Raw genomic sequence first — 19,611 nt, 5'->3', positions numbered from 1 at the left:
CATTGATAGTCCGATGATTAATATCTTTGTCAGGTAAACTGAAAAGAAAAAGCATTTTTTGGAACTTATCTGATTTTTCACATAACATTAATACGTGGATTATTTTGAGTGTAGAAAAAACTCATTCTTCGTTAGACCAATAAGTTTCGTGCGCTGCATTGTTGGTCTAACAAATGTTCAACCCCTTCTAGTGAACGCAAATGCATAATATTTATACCATACACCCAGTTAAATACATCCCGGAACCGGTTCGGAATCTTGAATGAATTCAGTATGGATTCTAGCACAAATGCAACAACCGATTCCGACCCAAATTGTCTAGAAATCGGTTGTTGCATTTGAGCTGGAATCCATACTGACTCCATGCAGGACTCCGAATGGTTTGATCAGGCTAGACGAAACGACAGTATGGTCACTATATTCATAGTTTGGCGGAAACTAGTGCCGATTTCGTATTGGGTTCGAACAAAGACTATTAAATGCTAAATTATCGTAGAATGTTTGACTACTAAACAAAACATATCATTGCAGTACATACTTTTTAATTTGCGTTTCTATGTTATCTACTACAAATAAATTTGTTTCAGGAAAGTGAATTTAAACCATTGGTGAAGCAATCGCGAAAACCTTATTGCATAGAAGGATGGCTTCTTTATATCGCCGGAATTACTATGCTGTGGAAAGAACTGCAAGAATCCTTCGGTTACTCATTTCTCCGGACAAGGAATTTGTCTCAAGACTGCTTAGAACACTTCTTCTCCTTAGTACGATGGAAACACGTAAACAACAACCATCGAGATGCATTGCAGTTCATGTCAGCTTACAAATCGATTGTAATCAACCAATTGATTTTACCAAAAAAATATTGGAAACGTCGAAGCGGACTTGAGCAAATTCATCGTGAATAGCGAAGAAATCCAACAAATAGGCTTCGCACAAAAACAATACATGCGAGGAAAATATGAACCGGAGAAGGATGTCGAACTAATGAATATATATGATCCCAACCAGCTTTCTAGCATTCATTGGACTACAGGATGGGCATGTAGTACGGTCAAACACCAGGAATGCCTGATTCGCATGACTGCAAACCCAGAAGAAATTTCTGACGAAGTAACCATTCTGTCTGACCTTAAACGGTACAATTCAACAAGCCGGATCATGACGCCTGGGGAAAAAATATTTAAATTTTTCCTGGGTGTATGTAGAGTATTTGACAATCACTTCGAACCCCTTCTAAAACTTGGTCCTGTGGGAGTTAAAGCTGAGCTGGTGGACATCATAGAAGATCGATTTGGATTCCCCACAATAGAACTAGCAAAGTCAAATAATATATACGATGAAGACGAGTTCATACTTGATGAAAGCGAAAAAAGAGTGATGGAAGTAATGTGTGTTAGTTATGCGTTAAAAATTATTAATAAATATTTAAACATGTTGATAGGATGTAGGTTAGCTAACATGAATCGTTCGTTTAAAATAAAAAATGATAACAAAAACACAAAGAATAAAGCTTAGAAGCTCAACATAGCTAGAACATCACAATTGATGAGTAGATACTAACAACTGAGAACTCTAAATAAAATGATACACTTTCAATCTTTTTCCATGAATTTGTTTTCAATACATGTATACATATATAATCATAGAAAATTGTGTGTTTAATTTTGAACAAATCATTGACACTACATTCCGATCCGGAACTTGACCTACTTTAACAGATGTCGTAGATGATTCTTAATGTTCTCAACAATTGCAGGGTTAGCATTGCCATCTTACAGACACTTTGAATGTCTTAAATATACGATCGCTTTGTAAATCTCTTCACCACCGGGAAATTCTTTATATTTATGATATAATCTAAAGGTTTTGTATTTGAGACTAACCTATTACTGTCTATCAAAAATATTACTCATTGATAGAAAATGTAGGACAAAAATGGTTCCAGTGTACTACTCAGGCCGGAAAGCATTCTCAGTGCAAGTATAATCGTAGCACCAGTTGTGAAATTGTTTTGTAAGTCCAACATTGGCGACTATGTTGGTTCAAACAATGCGAAAATTCCACAAAAGATTTTATTTCACTAGAGTACCGTCGCTGCAAACATAATCGTTATTACTATTCCAACAACTTGGATTGTAAGCGGTAGGTTATGTATTAAATTTCATCGCGTTTTATATTCCTGACTACCTGAAAATCCTTTCTTTGTTTAGGTAACAAATTGTGGTTTTGTACTCTGCTGATTACCCACGATTACTGCCACAATGCTACATTTTTATTGCCCGAAAAAAATTCATAATAGTTTTAAACTATTCATAATGAGTTTGAATTTGTTTCCCCCAGCGATAGCAAAAGGCGAATGGGGCTAAAAATTCCTGGAGATGGCTGCAATTAAAAATGAGTAAGCTGAAACGTAAATAGTAGGAAGTGTTTTTAATATAATCACCGAAAAACATCAATCTAAAAACGATAGCATTTACCAACGGTGACCGAAAACGGAAAACATTCATTATATTTATTTCAATGCGATTCGTTTAAATCGAAATCTCATCACCAGTTTTATCCACGTCACGATTCTTTCATACGTGTGCAGACACCCGTTGACAAGTGTATATATGCAAAGATGACAAAGTATATCAACGCTTTTTTGTGAAAAGGGCGATACTTACAAATATAAACACAAGGCTTTTTTCATACATGCGAATGAGGGCTTTAAAACGCAACAAATTAACCTAAAAATTTGGATTCTACGATATTGCTTTCTTAAACTACAGCAAAAAATACATCGGGCGAAACTGTATTTTTGTTTGTTTATTTAAAGTTTCGCCCTCCACGCTCCATGCAAACAAGCAGGGCGATACTTATTTTGCTAGCAATTTAGAGGCAAAACTGTTTTTTTCGAATTTTTTTGGATAATCAAGCTGATACCAGCTGTAAATAGTAACAATGATCGCTCTTAAAAAAAACCCGGACGAAATCGGTGGTGTAATACGGTAGTTATTGTAAAAAAAACATAAGGGCGATACTTCAATGCTGATAGGTGGGACCGAAAAAGTAAACAATCGCCAATGGGGCGATACTATTATTTTGTCGATTTAAATAGCAAAAACAAATTTTAATTTAATAATTTCAAATACTTTATGCAGTTTTGGGTTTCGATCACTGAATCATGCAATCTAGCATGTAAAAAACACCATAGTTCTTAAATAGGAAATAAAACCAAGCCTTGAAATATTCACTGTTGATTTTTTGTGAATGGTGTCACTGCTAGTATCGCCCTTTTCAACAAAAAGCGTTGATATATGCGTGTGCGGGTTGCTGGTTGAATGAAAACTCAGAAGATAGTGCTAGGATCACTATAATGATGTTTCCGGCCACCTCGTTGAAGACACCACCCCTCTCAATAATCAAAACATTTGTTAAATATATGCATTCGCACTAACGCCGATGGGACAATTCTAAGTTATTATTTCCATCCGTTGACATATTCCTTTCTCAGTATTTTTATGTATCACAACATTTCGCACACAATGAAATAATAATATGTATGTTTAATCTGTCATCTTTTCCAGGTCACGTGGCAGTAGCAGGATGGATCGATATGAAAAACTTAGCCGATTGGGAGAGGGATCTTACGGAGTGGTTTATAAATGTCGAGATCGTGAAACTGGCTCACTGGTAGCCGTCAAGCGGTTTGTGGAATCTGAAGATGATCCAGCCATAAGAAAAATAGCTTTGAGAGAGATACGGCTGTTAAAGAATCTCAAGCATCAAAATCTCGTGTGTCTACTGGAAGTATTCCGACGTAAACGAAGGCTCCATCTAGTGTTTGAGTTTTGTGAACATACAGTGTTGCATGAACTTGAACGACATCCGGAGGTACTTTTTGCTACAATGTTTAACGAAGATATAGGGTAGACGAGCCATTATTCATCTCATTAGTCAGGATGTTACACTGTTGCATTGATAACTCGACTTAGAGTGACTAGATTGCGCTTAAATATGTATCATCATCTTTGCTTCGTTCCTAAGAAGCAGTAGGGGAGAGTGGGTACGCTTGATCCCACTTTTGTTTTTTTCTCATAACTTTTCAATAAAATACAAATTTCAATTGCAAAATTCGCCATCTAGTAGCCAGTTCGAATTGCACGAGCTGTGAACAATGTGTAAATCCGAATACTATGTCCTGTCAGAAATATAACCAAATTTTTGAAAATCATGACAAAACGAGGTTTTTGTAAAAACGTGTAGTAACTTGATCCCCACCTACTAGGGCTTAAGAAACAAAGCACAATATGACCTATAAATACGAAAGTTCTGCTAACCATCTATCCTGACAAATTAATTAATAAGATTACCTTTTTAAATGCACCACAAATTTTAACCACATTAGAAAGTCGAGAGTCGACTCGAGACTAGTATTTGCGGTAAATCAATGCTGTTTAACTGGCTTTTCCAACCTTCAATAACTTATACCATCATTTGTTCACGGAAAAAAACATTTTAGACCAATTAATAGTGCCAGGTACGTTATCATGATGATGTTTCTCTATTACTATACTTTTCAAAGGTGCTTGAGTGAAGTGAACTAATGATAGGGATCAAGAATACCCATTGTTACAGAGATCAAAGATACTTGTTGTTGAGGTGAATAAAATTTAATATTTTTTGTATGTGTAGTAAAACTTTTATTCTAAAAATGTGTTTTTCTACGCAAAAGCTCTTAGAAAGGAATCCTACTTGAAAATAATCATAAATAATTGGTTCGACGATCTCATACAACCGTTCGAAAAATTTGTGAAAAGATCTTCGAGATAGATTTAAAAACAAATTTTTAAAATATTATACAACTTTTCAAAACCAAATGTAATACATTAGATTTGTTTTTTAAACATCTTAAACGACCAAATACTTCATTTTCTTATTATATTGTAATAACTTTATTCGTATATATTAGGAGATATGTCCAGGAAATCAAATATCCCCAAGGATCAAGTGTCCTCACTCTCCCCTACAGAAAAAAATTTACCTGGAAAATATAAAATGCTCGCGTTTAAGCCAACTGAAAACTCGATTACAACGTACCCTTATTCATCCAACCATTTGAATTAATGCGTTAAATAGAGATAGCAGATACTGCTCTAATATGTTCAAATGGGTGGGATGAATAGAGGAGCTAAGATGAATTAGGGAGCAGAAACCCTAGTTTAAACTGCACATGTTTTTGTCACAGAAACCCGCAGATTTGCAAAGAGCTGGGTTAAAGTTCAAAAGTAAACAAAGCTAGTTACTTTGAAATTGAGTTTACAAACCGCACTTCAAACAGTATAGTTATGATTCATTTAAATACGGTCCATAATACATCGGTTTGTATAATTTTCACTCCACTATCTGGGGCTAGAGGTCATTCTAAAATCTAAAATATCTCCAATGTAACGTACCTATGTAAGGTTTGCATGCTTATAACATCGGTATTGAGTCAAAATCTACCAAACGTGCAAATAATTTTTCGTCGGTCTGTAAAAACTTTTTTATGGGTTCACAACGGTTAATAAAAAATACAATTTGAACAGCTTTTCGAAATTCGAATTATTTTCAGAGTGAAGACGGCCTTCGGCAAGACAATTACACGTTTATTTTTCGCGTCAAATTTTTATTCGTGTTTATCTCCTCTTGGTTACTCATTAACTGCCTCGTTACGTACGCAGTGTAGGAACTACCTAGGTTGTTCTATAAGAGGTGTGCTCTATTTTACGCCAAAGTTATTAACTGGTAGGTGAGATCAACGTTACCTAGGTTGTTCTATAAAAGGTGTGCTCTATTTTAGTTCAAGATAACTAACGGGTAGGTGATCATCTTTTCTTCACTTTCACTCAAGCTTACAGCTCGGCCATCCTGCACTAAGATTCGTCATCTGAAAATAGATGAGATAGTTCTTCGTCTAGCTCTTGGTCTTCAATATTCAATGTCTTCATACTCAATTTCTGAGTCATGATTTTTACTGGCGTTAGCTTTCTGATAAAGGCGCATATTTTTTCATTAGCGATATTACGAAGTGCAGACAAGTCGCGGTCGGTTCCTTGAACTATTTCCAGAGCATGAGGGATTAGGTCGTTATCAATACGCCTTCTTTGATCTACTCCAAAGAGTAGAGTGGCTGCACTACTTCCTGTCGCTCGATTGACTGTGTTATTCAGTAGAAACTCAGCATCTGTGAGAATCGTGTCCCAACGTTCACCGGACTCCTCCATTAATTTACTGATCAGTGGTATAATAGTCTTATTGTATCTTTCCACTTGTCCGTTCGTCTTGGGGCATGCCGTTGCCACTTTGACATGTTTTATGCCATGATCATTAACAAACCCGTCGAAAGCCTGCGAAGTAAAAGCCGTTCCTCTGTCCGAAACCAATACCTCTGGAGTCGAATACGAATGGAAGTAATTTCATAAGCACTTCATTACTTCCACTGTTTTTGTGGTTTTTGTAGGGTATAGTTTGATGAACTTGGTAGAGGCGTCAATCACAACCAATATGTGTTCGTTTTTTCCTTTGCCCTTCTCCAGGGGTCCCAGGTGGTCTACGTGCACGATCTGAAAAGGTAGCTTCGGCTTGTCTACGCTCCAAAGTTTTCCGTCGTATCTTTTGCTTCTGGGATTGTAAGCTATGCAGACAATGCTTTGGTATGCTCCTGCACTCTTTCACGCATCTTAGGGAACCAATAGGATCTTTTGATTAATCCACACACTTTATCCACTCCAAAATGACCCATTTGATTGTGGAATTTATTAATGACCGACGAAACCATTATCTCCGGGATATATAACAACGATTTGTTTCCTACCGCTTTATACAAGATGGCATCTCGAACATCATATTCCTTAGTTGCCTCATCCGCAACAGATTGCTTGATTCGTGCGATATCCGCATCTTGTAATTGAGTTACATACAGCGCTGTTTCAAATGTATTCGGTGAACCGTCATCATTGGTTTCTACAACATATACATTACTGCGTGAAAGCGCGTCCGTATGCTGCATACGAACTCCTGGTCTGTGAACTATTTCAAAATCAAACTGTTCTAGATATAGTGCCCACCGCGATATTTTCGAATTGATTTCCCGTTTTTCCAGAGTATGTTTCAATGAATGGCAATCTGTTACCACTTTGAAGTGCAATCCGAACAAATACATCCTGAATCTTTGGAAGCAATATACGATTGCCAGAGTTTCCAGCTCGAAGCTGTGGAGCTTAGATTCAGCTTGAGTCGTTTTTCGGCTAAAATACATTACTGGATGCATCAAACCATCATCAGTTTGTCGCTGCAACAAGATACCTCCGAACCCTGCTGATGACGCATCGGTGTGCAGTTCTGTCTCCGCGGTTGGGGAATATATTCTCAGCACAGGCTTGGACATCAATGCTTCTTTAAGTCTCTCAACTGCCATCAGATGATGCGATTCCATTTTAAAATCGTAGATTTCCTTTAAAAGTTCATACAACGGGGCGGCTTGAACATTGAACCTCTTGATGAATTTTCTGAAATAATTCACCAACCCAAGAAAATGCTGTAAGCTTTTCCGATTAGTTGGCACAGGGAACTCTCGTATGGATTCAATGTGCCTATCACTTGGACGAATCTCATTAAACCGTACATCGTATCCTAAGTACTCTAGCTGAGTCAATTCCTTCAAAATATCTAAGTGTTCTTGAAGATCGTCAGAAGCAATCAGCATACCGTCGATAAACACTACAATCTTACCGTCTCTGATAAACGGGGCTAGAACTTTAGTTATAAATTTCACGAATACAGCCGGTGAGTTGGCGTATCCGAACGGTAAACGGTTAAACTCGTATTGACCACTGTCGGTAACAAAAGACGTATTGTTCCATGTATCAGCAGGCCAAGGTACCGTCATCTGTGAACTAGCCACGAAATCTCGATATGTTGCGCGGAAATGAAGCATCTGGCAACACAACGAACAAGGGAGAAACAAACAGCTCAGTCAGAACAACAGTCAGAAAAACCTGTAATCTAGCTTCAACAGACACGCGTTTTTTTCAGTACAGTATTTCTTTTTTCCTTAACCTATAATTAAAATGCACTTTGCTTAAATTAAACATTGTTACGGTTAAAATATCAAATGGACTAACAAATGTGAGTAGACAACAAATTAAAACTTACACTATTATAAACGATGAATTCAATTAAAATTACAGCTTTGAGCAAACTCCACCAAATCCACGAGTTTCGCTGAAAGGAAGTCCGAAAGTTTCCGTAACAAACTCAAAGATTTGTTATCATCCGGCTTTGAGAAGCTGTAACCACGGATTCCCGTCGGGAAATACCAGGAAATAGCAGTTTCGCCGAGCTAATGGCAAGTTCTCGGCCCACAACCGGAGATAACCTCATTCTTCAGTTCAGTTGCCGCAAGTGCAAGCGGCCGGACGAAGCAGAGGCCTGGATGGTACAGTGCGATCACTGTAAACAATGGTTTCACCCTACCTGCGCGGGGGCGAACGAAAGCATCGCAGAGTACAGCTTCAGATACAAGTTTTGCATGGAGGAAGATTTTGCGACTGCAACTAGCGGTAAATCCGGAAGATCAGATAAAGGCAGTTTACGTCAAGCCCGAATTCAGCTAGAGCTGGAAAAGATGGAAGAAGAAAAGGCGTTGCGCAAACAGCAGGTGGCAGAGAAGGAAAGGGCAAAGTTAGAGCAACTTAGTGTGGAGCAAGAGTTCGTCGACAAAAAGTACAAGATGCTACGGGCTAGTCTGGAAGTGCCAAACGATAATGCATGCGGCGGAAGCTGTCGTAGTGCATATAGTGTCAACAAAAGAGTTGCTCGGTGGGTTCAAAATCAGCGTGGGTCTGATCCGGGGACATACCCTATGCCAGTAGTGGCAAGCAAGGGAAACGCGAATAAAGATTCGTTGGTACTACCGGATGTGGATGCGATGCCGTTGGCGGCTTCTACGTTGATTCTTCCAGAGCAATCAGAGCCACTCGTTGCAGCTGCTGTTTCGCACCCAGAATCGTTTAAACCGCAAACAACTGTATCGTCCATTGAAACAAACGTGCCCACTTCAGTTGCCATTTCCCCGCAACTTACTTTCGCACCTGTTGCACCCGATGTACCATCATTTCAACAAACTGTATTGAATTCAAGGACAGTTACTTGTAGCTCACAGCTAATAGCACCGGCACAGACCGCCATGGTTCAAGCAGAGAATCCGCAATCGAATACTGTGGCGCTCCCACCACCGCCGTTCTCCAATCCACTACCACCCCAACTAACCGTGCATCAGACTGCGTTGCAGCCGACAGTCATACATCAACGTCATCATGTCAACGGCAGCATCTTCTACCAGGAGTAACCTCAGCTAGTTTTGCAACAACTCCAACAACTGCAGGAGCACGATTTATGAACGTACCACCTTCTGTGCCTACTGCAGCGGCGGTGAACAATCATACAAGCTCTGCTACGCTGTGGTCGGCAGCAGATTTAACGATTTCGCCACCTGTAGCTTCAGTGAGACAAGGGTCTCAACTGAATGATCAACTGGAACGACGCAGCATGGGGAATGCTCAGACAATGTGTACTGGAGATGACGTAAACCATCGACAATATCCTGCCATTGTAGCCGGTGATCTGGCAATCGAACTTCCACCTAGGACACTATATGCTTCGGTGAGTAACAATCAAATGCTTACCCGTCCTCCACAAGATCTGTTCACCCCTGTGAAATCACGACCGAATAATAAATTATATGATATAAGCACTCCTATGGGAGGTCGCTCTGAATATTCACTACTCTCGCCATTCGCCCCACCCGTATCTGAATATGCTCATGGTGCTGATCCGAATTACAAGCCCCTATGTCAGGCTGCGGTCTGCAGGGAGCAACTAGGCAATTGTTACAGTCCTAGTCCCCCTATAGTTCCACTCTCTCGTTTGAATCACCCAGTGGCCTACAACTCCAGTATGCCGAGAGCGGCAAATAGTGTACCAAATCGTGACCATGAAGCTTTCCCTAGTGCATCGAACATCGCTCGGTATCCAGAAGCCCCCACTTTCGAACAACATCCATCTGCTGTCAATGTTAATCAACAACAGTTAGCCGCCCGACATGTTGTTCCTAAGGAACTTCCAGTTTTTGACGGGGACCCTAGTGATTGGCCATTGTTCTTCAGTAGCTACACTAATTCAACACGTATGTGTAGCTACTCGGATTCCGAAAATCTTATGAGGTTACAGCGCTGTCTGAAAGGAATTGCAAGAGATGCTGTAAGCAGTTTCTTGTTGCATCCATCGTCCGTATCAAAAGTTGTCAACACGTTGCAGACTTTGTTTGGGAGACCAGAGCTGATTGTTCGCACGCTTTTAAACAAGGTTCACGCAACGCCATCACCTAGAGCAGATAAATTGGAATCCCTGGTCGCCTTTGGATTAGTGGTTCAGAACTTTTGCGAATATTTGCGTTCCGTTGGATTAGACACACACTTGTCGAATCCAACTCTTATGCAGGAGCTTGTGGACAAACTCCCTCCTAACATCAAACTGGATTGGGCATTATTTATTCGCCAACATTCAGAATCAGATCTTGGAGTGTTTAGTGATTATATGTCAACGCTCGTGTCTGCTGCCAGCAGTGTTACCGCGATAGCCGTTAGCGACAAGAAGGTGTGGAAAGAAGAGCGCGCGAAGGCTAGGGAACGAGGATACATAAACGCCCAGTCGTCTTCGGATCAGAGACCCCAGCAGGAGAATTTCAAAGACAAGGATGTTAATATGAAGAAAAATAGTGAACAAAAACAGTGCACGGTATGTTCGAAAATTGGACACATAGTTCGAGAGTGTTTTACGTTCAAGAACTTTTCTCTCCAAGATCGTTGGAAAGCCGTTGAGCAATATCGGCTTTGTCGTCGGTGCTTAGCTGCGCATGGGCGCTGGCCATGTAAAGCGAATACGTGTGGTGTCCAAGGATGTTCAGAGAATCATCATCGTCTACTTCACCCTTCTGAGTCAAAAACCACTAACAGCACAGTTGCCGTACATCGTCATCCACAAGGTCAACCGATATTTCGTGTAGTACCAGTGACACTCTACGGGAAATTCAATTCGGTAGATACCTTCGCATTTCTGGACGAAGGTTCGTCAATCACAATGCTGGACCAAGAAATTGCTGATCAACTGGATATAAAAGGACATCCAAATACATTGTGTTTGCAATGGACTGGAGGTGTGACGAAGCGGATCCCAGATACACGAGTAATCAATCTTAATATTTCGGGTCGCGGTATGGAAAAACAGTATGCGGTCAAGAATGTGCACACAGTAGAAAATCTCGATTTACCGATTCAGACAGTGCAGTTTGAGAAACTTGCGGAACAGTTCCCTTATTTACAAGGTTTGCCAATTAAAAGTTTCTACCGTGCGGTTCCACGTATACTTATCGGTTTGAGCAACGTTAATCTGTTAACTTCTTTAAAAGCGCGAGAAGGTCCAGCAGGAAAGCCTGTTGCAACGAAAAGCAGACTGGGATGGGCACTTTATGGAACGGAGTCAGAAGTGTACACGTCGCAATTGCATCATCGGAGCATGCACATCTTAGCTCGTACGCAGGATGAAGAGCTTCATGATCTCGTCAAACGGTTCTTTTCCATAGAAAGCATTGGAGTCACAATATCTCCAACCGTCGAAGGAGAGGAAGACAAACGTGCCAGAAGAATCTTGCAGGAAACTACAAAACGAACGTCGTCAGGGAAATTTGAAACTGGGCTTTCATGGAGACATGACAACGTGGAGTTTCCAGACAGCAAATCAACGGCAGAAAAACGACTAATGAGTCTAGAAAAAAGCTGATGAAAGATCCAGAGCTATACAAAAATGTTCGGCGGCAAATTCATGAGTACAAAGTCAAAGGATACGCTCATGAAGCTAATGACGAAGAACTTTCTCAATTCGATCCTCGGCGTATGTGGTACCTACCACTTGGTATAGCACTGAATCATAGAAAGCCTGAGAAAGTACGAGTTATATGGGATGCAGCAGCGAAGGTTAAAGGTGTGTCACTGAACTCACTGTCACTGAATGCTGCTAAAGGGCCCTGACCTCTTAACGTCGCTGACAGCAGTTCTGTTCCAGTTTCGCCAACGAGAGGTTGCGATAACTGGTGACACAAGAGAGATGTTTCATCAGCTGTACATACGTTCACATGATCGTCAGTCACAGTTGTTTTTGTGGCGAGATAATCCCAATCAACCGATGAAGACGTTGGTGATGGATGTCGCCACATTCGGTTCAGTATGTTCGCCTTGTTCAGCGCACTTTGTAAAGAACCTTAATGCTGAAGAACATGCAGCGGTCTATCCGAAAGCGACAAAGGCTATACTGGAGAATCATTATGTGGATGATTACTTGGATAGTTTTGATACCGTGGAAGAAACTATCGTGCAAGCGCTGGATGTGCAGAAAATCCACAAAAAAGCCGGTTTCGAACTACGGAACTGGTCATCGAACTCAAACGAAGTCCTGAGACGGGTCGGGGAACCCAATACCGATACAGTGCGCAGCTTTAGGTTTGGGAAAGAGAGCGATATCGAAAGAGTTCTAGGTATGGTATGGCTCCCCATGCGGGACGACTTCAGCTTCGCGATCGCATTCCGGCCCGACCTGTGTCCGTTGATCGAAGGTAGTGCGATTCCCACCAATCAGGAATCAGAATATATTGGCTCAAATGGCACGTTCCCCGTACATAGTCGGGGATTTGTGCCTTGCCGTGTGTTTTCATCATTTCCTGAGCGGAAGGAAAGGACAAGGAGGTGTGGGGAAGTAGAATTGGAAGGGTGGGAAAAATAACAGCACAAAACAAAAATAAACAACAGGAAAGTTAAACTCACAAGTAGTTCAACTTGCCTGCGAATAAGCCTAAAGCTCTTTACCACATTGGATAAGAAACTTTAGTATGTCTCTGAGTTTCAGTCGACCAAACATGGTTTCGTCTATATAAGGACGGCTGAAGACTCGTAATCGCAATTGCGCTACCGCTGGACAGTTGCATATCAGATGATATGAGGTTCCGTAGTCGGATTCACAAAGATCACATGAAAAAGACTCAGCGCGCTGAATAGTTGCCATGTGATAATTGAGTTTGCAGTGGCCGGTTAAAGCCCTGGTCAGCATGCCGCAGTGGAGCTTCGAAAAATGTAAGAGATTTTTCGAAACCACTGGGCAAGGTTGTTCTAGAAACGCCTTTGTTTGGCGACACGTTTGTAGATTTCTCCAATAATTGCGGTGCTCGGACGAAGCCCAGGACCGTATTTTTTCCCGTATCCAACTTGTCGAAATTGGCAGCGCGGGCTCAGGACCAACGAAGTCAATCGCTGAACCTGCCCTGGCCAATTCGTCAGCCCATTCATTTCCAGTAATACCGCAATGTCCGGGCACCCAGACAAGGTAGATAGTGTTGACAATGCTTAGTTCTTCGATTTGGGTTCGGCACGCGATCACTAGCTTGGACCGGGATTTGTCTAAGCTAAGGGCCTTGATTGCAGCCTGACTATCGGAGCAGAAGTTTATAACTCTGCCGGACAAACTCAGTTGAAGGGCCGATTGCACCCCGCACATAATCGCAAAGATTTCTGCTTGGAATACAGTACAGTATCTACCTAGTGAGTGAGATTGTTCCAATCTCATTTCACGACAGTAGACACCAGCACCAGCACGTCCCTCCATCAGAGAACCGTCAGTGTAACAGACTACTTGCGTTTGTTGTTGTCTTTCCATAAAGCCAGACAACCACTCCTCTCGAGAGGGAATCTTCACATGGAATGTCCTGTAAGGAAAACTACAAGTGAGTGTAATATCGCTGGGAGCAAGAATATCTTCACCCCATGTAACCATTTGTGACCACAATCGTGTATGACTGGTAGCAAGATCAACATGATTACTGTTCCAAAGCCCAGTAACCTGCAGTCTGTATGCACATGATAGTGCTTCTTGTTTTAAGGGTATGTGTAATGGTCTGATATTTAAAAGTGCCTCAAGAGCAGCAGTCGGAGTCGTGGTGAAAGCACCAGTCAACGCCATGAGCGCCATTCTTTGTAGATGGTTTAGCTTTGACTGGACTGTCACCACCTCTCCCCTCTGCCACCACACAAGGCATCCGTATGACAGTATTGGACGTATAATTGTCGTGTAAATCCAATAGATGTATTTAGGTGTGAGACCCCAGGTCTTTCCAAAAGTTCGTCTGCACTGCCCGAAAGCCATGCACGCTTTCTTGACTCTGAACTCAATGTGAGCAGACCAATTCAGTTTGGAATCCAATATGACTCCAACGTATTTGACTTGATCTGCACACAGTAGCTCAGAATCAAAGAACTGCAAGGGACGAACCCCGGTTGTTATTCGCTTCTTCGTGAAAAGAACCATTGAAGTTTTGCTTGGGTTAACTGATAGTTTAACTTGTCGACACCACTGTTCGACGGCTCTTAATGCCTGTTGCATTAAGTCAAAGATTGTTCCGATGCAAAATCCAGTAATTAGTATTTGGTAATCGTCAGCAAACCCGTAGGTTGGAAATCCAAGCTCATTGAGTTTCTTCAACAAGCCGTTAGCTACTAAGTTCCATAACAAAGGTGACAGAACGCCGCCCTGAGGACAACCGCAAATACTCAACTTCCGTATCTCAGCCTGTCGCAGTGACGAGCAAAGTATGCGGTTACTAAGCATTGCGTTTATCCAACCTGAGATACATGCAGGTATCCCATGACCGCGCGTCGCTTCCAGAATAGACTGGAAGGACACATTGTCAAAAGAACCCTCAATATCTAGGAATACACCCAAGCTAGATTGCTTGAGCGAGAAGGCTTTCTCAATGTTGTAAACAACATCGTGAAGCAGAGTGATCGTGGATTTCCCACACTGATATGCATGTTGCATTTTGTGCAGTGGATATTCAACTAAACTAACGTTCCTGATGTGATGATCGATTATCCGTTCCAAAGCTTTCAGAAGAAAAGAACTTAAGCTGATAGGCCTAAAACTCTTGGCTTCTTCATAGCTTGAGCGCCCCCCTTTGGAAATAAATCTAACAGTTATTTCTCGCCATGCTTTCGGGATATACCCGGTAGCAAGACTGGAAAGCAAAATCTTTTTCAAGACATGTTTAAGAATATCAAATCCCTTTTGCAGTAGCACGGGAAGTATTCCATCTTTTCCGGGTGATTTGTATGGAGCAAAGCTGTCAACTGCCCACTTGACCGATTCAGTGGAGACCAATGTGCGTGCTAACGCCCACGAGTCCGAATCACCAGAATAAGATCTGTGAATATTGTTCAACTCCGGATCGATACAACCTGGAAAGTGTGTGTCGAAGAGACAATTAAGAACATCTTTTTCGTCCGTCACATAAACACCATCTCTGGTTTTTAAGGAGTTCATCTGAAAATCATTCGATTTGGAGAGAATTTTATTTAATCTGCTAGCCTCGTTCAGACTAGAGACATTAGTGCATAGGCTTTGCCAGCCAGCCCGTTCTGCAGATCTAAGACATTTCTTATATGCACTACGAGCTGACCTGAAAGCCCTGGAGTCATCACGCTGACGCCGGTTCCAAGCTCTTCTCATAACTTTCTTCATTCTTTCAAGCTCAGCCCCCCACAAAGGGGTTCCCCTAGTCGATTTAACAGTACGAAGTGGACAAGCTTCTTCGTAGGATGCTAATATGAATGAGTTTGTCGTATCCACGACGTCATCTAAGTCGTCTAGTTGACTAATTGTTGGAAAATATCCATGAAATTTAGTCGCCAAGTTTTCCAGAAAGAGGTCCCAGTTTGTAGATTTAGGATTACGATATGTCACCACATTGAAGGTGACATCAAAATGATCGAAAAAGATATATTTATGATCGGATAGAGACGGTTCAGTTTCATTTGGATCCTGCCAATTTCCCAGTTCATGCAAAATTCTATCAGAGCAAAGTGTTATGTCTAACACCTCCTCTCTCCCAGACCTCGCAAAAGTTGGTCGGTTTCCCACATTCAGAATATGGAGATTTGTACTACTTATGTACTCCATCAGTTCAGAGCCTCTCAGATTGATGTCCGAGCTGCCCCAAATGATGTGATGAGCATTCGCATCACTGCCGATAATGAGCGGAAGCCCATTTCTGCTACAATATGATACAACGCTTTTGAAATCATCAGAAGGAGATGATTCGTTATGCGGTAGGTATGCTGAACAATATATATATTTTTTGTCTACGTTTCCGACAGTCAGTGTAACTGTGACAACACAGATATCGCGAGTTGTGAGCTCCGATATGAGACACGCGTCAATAGCCTTATTTGCAAGAATGCAAGCACGAGGCATTTCACGTGGGTTAGTCATGCCTGTCTTGTTGTAAGCAATGAAGGCAGTGTTAAGTAACTTTCCAAAATAGAAGTTTCCTTTATGGAAATACGGTTCTTGAACCAATGCTATGGAAGCTTTACCTTCCTGCATGAGTCGAGATAAATTCATAGTTGCTGTACGTTTATGTTGGAGATTGATTTGTGCTATTCTAACCATTGTTGATTAGAGAACTGTACATTTCATCTCCAACACAAATTGCACAACAACTAGAGGACACCAAGCGAGTTGGGATGTTAACGCATATAGCGAGCCATATCAGGCTTAAATGGGACATGATCATTTAATTCCCACGATTTGCGAAGAAAATAATGGTCCACTGTGTCAGAGATTCGCATAACACAGTAAGGGCAAAACCCAAAATGCTCCGTGCGCGACTAGCATATTTTAGACCCTCCAGTCATTAAGTCCTCGGCAAGGAACTACACCTTGACTTAGGGTCTCCTACTTTCAGTCGCCTCCTACGACATGGGAGCAGGACTCCAGTGGCTCAATTCTAGGCCGGATACCACACGGCCTCTGGGCAGGTTCATCTGTACACATCGAAATTTGATAATCGAAACTCAACAAAACTTCACCGAACTACCATCAGCCGAGAGTCTCAGCAAACCCCCAGCCAACAAAAATTCGGCAAAATTAAGTGGATCATCGGTGAAAAAAATCGGTGTGTAGAGTGAACGTTCCGCTGCGTAATGCAGCATACTGGGGAGTTCGCCCAACTCTTCCCAGGCTCCGTTCGCCATTGAGAATGTTTTAAACCCCCTCAACAATTTTACCCATAGCACGGGTCGCATGACACTATGGAATTGGGGTTCCCTGTTTGGTAGATTTTTACCACCGAAACAGGTAGTCCGTAGTGTAATTCTTAGCCGGTTGAAGCAACCACTACCGACACTACACGGCTTATCTAGGCTGTTCGGTGAAAGAAGCTGACATTGAAGCACAGCTTCCATATTTAGATGGGCGAACAGCCGCAGAAGGAAGGAAGGATAACGGGAGGAGAGCGATTTGGGATTTAGGCAAAGCGCTTATTTAAAGGCGGCGCTGGCTCGCCTTGTCAGGGCTGCTTTAGGGCATGTGGTATTTAGGCCTAGAAAGTATAGGGCCCACTACCTCGTCCTACCACACCCGCAGTCAACCCCCGCTGCTGGTTCGGGTCGCGAATCACAACTAGTTGCTTTCGCGATTAAGCATTATCCACCACCTATGACCCGCCCGGTTGCTTGGAAGAAACTATCGTGCAAGCGCTGGATGTGCAGAAAATCCACAAAAAAGCCGGTTTCGAACTACGGAACTGGTCATCGAACTCAAACGAAGTCCTGAGACGGGTCGGGGAACCCAATACCGATACAGTGCGCAGCTTTAAGTTTGGGAAAGAGAGCGATATCGAAAGAGTTCTAGGTATGGTATGACTCCCCATGCGGGACGACTTCAGCTTCGCGATCGCATTCCGGCCCGACCTGTGTCCGTTGATCGAAGGTAGTGCGATTCCCACCAAAAGACAGTTACTTCGCGTTCATGAGCGTTTTCGATCCGCTTGGGCTAATCGCAGCTATAACAATTCATGGGAAAATTTTAATCCAAGACGTGTGGCGCGCAAAAATCGGCTGGGATGACCAAATTCCGAATAACCTTATCAACCGGTGGCAGCAATGGGTAGACGTACTTCCAACGCTAGAAAAGGTGGCGGTTTCAAGGTGTTATTTTCCTGGTTATGATCCGTTCAGTTACCTGAGCCTGGAGCTCCACGTCTTCGTCGATGCTAGCGAACAGGCATATGCAGCAGTCGCCTACTTCCGGATAATTGATCGAGGAGACATTCGATGCTCGTTGGTAGCCGCAAAAGCGAAGGTTGCTCCTCTTCAGCCGTTAACGATACCACGACTGGAACTTCAAGCAGCAGTCATAGGGGTACGTTTGGCGGCAACTGTGATCAAGCAGCATAGTATACCCATAACTCGCCGAGTCTTTTGGAGCGATTCCAGTACCGTTCTCTCTTGGATTCAGTCAGACCAACGCCGGTACAGCCAGTACGTGGCCTTTCGGGTCAACGAAGTGCTAAATGAAACGAACGAAACCGAATGGAGGTGGATCAGCACACGGCTCAATGTCGCAGTTGAAGCCACCAAGTGGAGCAAAAGGCCGTTGCTTGAACAAGATAGCAGGTGGTTTCAAGGACCATCAGTACTCTACGAAGAAAACAATCATCAGTAACAAGAACCGCTACTGCCACCAGATACATCTGAGGAGCTATGACCGATTTATGTCCACAGATACCTAGTCCTTAAAAGTTTGGTTCACTTCCGCCGGTTCTCGAAGTGAGAACGCCTACTAGGAGCGCTGAAATACGTTCATCGCTTTATCTCACTATGTAAGAAAGGAGTAAATAGAGATGCTTCAATACAACGGGATGCAGCTCGAGACGAGTTTCGTTTGGCAGAAAGAACAGCCTGGAAAATCGCCCAGTACGAGGGATTTCAAGATGAAGTAATTACTCTACGCCGAAACCTTGAATTGCCGAGGGATAAGCAGAAACCACTCGACAAATCGAGCAGTATCTTTAAATCATCGCCTGAGTTAGACGAATTCGGAGTTTTGCGAATGGAAAGTCGCCTGAAGGAAGCGGAATTTCTTTCCTACGATGCCAGGTTCCCCGTGGTTCTGCCAAGAGGACAGTACATTACCAACTTGATCCTGGATTGGTACCACAGACAGCAGGGTCATAGGAATGGAGAAATCGTCGTCAATGAAGTTCGCCAGAAATTTGCCATCTCACGTCTGCGGGTCGAAGTACGTCAAACAGCGAAACGTTGCCAGTACTGTCGAGTTTTCAAAGCTATCCCAAAAGCGCCACGGATGTCAGCACTTCCGGAGTCCAGGGTGACACCGTTTGTCAAACCCTTCACCTATACTGGTGTCGATTATTTTGGCCCTTGCCTGATTAAGATTGGGAGAAATGATGTCAAAAGGTGGGTGGCGCTGTTCACATGTTTGACAATTCGTGCAGTCCACCTGGAAGTGGTAGCGAGCTTAACGACCGATTCCTGTAAAAAAGCGATACGAAGATTTGTGGCTCGTCGAGGGGCACCACAGGAAATATTCAGCGACCAAGGCACGAACTTTGTTGGGGCAAAACGGGAGCTTGAACGCGAGGTTGACCGAATCAATGGATGTTTGGCGAGCACCTTCACGGAT

The 19,611-nt window shown here is 42.4% G+C and overlaps 1 protein-coding gene across 8 annotated transcripts in view; it reads left to right on the top strand.

The window, feature by feature from the left end:
* Positions 1-19,611, top strand: part of LOC131678021 (cyclin-dependent kinase-like 1) — a 546,062-nt gene that overhangs the window by 472,733 nt on the left and 53,718 nt on the right. For 7 of the 8 annotated variants that reach the window (XM_058958158.1, XM_058958156.1, XM_058958161.1 and 4 more), the window contains one exon: positions 3,573-3,879. In XM_058958158.1, coding sequence (XP_058814141.1) covers positions 3,573-3,879 — 307 coding nt within the window. Of the gene's footprint in view, positions 1-3,439; positions 3,509-3,572; positions 3,880-19,611 lie in introns of those variants that run through there. The other variant, XM_058958163.1, reaches the window with a different exon arrangement.

This window comes from Topomyia yanbarensis, chromosome 1 (genome assembly GCF_030247195.1).
Source record: "Topomyia yanbarensis strain Yona2022 chromosome 1, ASM3024719v1, whole genome shotgun sequence".
Taxonomy (NCBI): Eukaryota; Metazoa; Arthropoda; class Insecta; order Diptera; family Culicidae; genus Topomyia; species Topomyia yanbarensis.
This window is presented reverse-complemented; position numbering and strand designations above follow the sequence as displayed.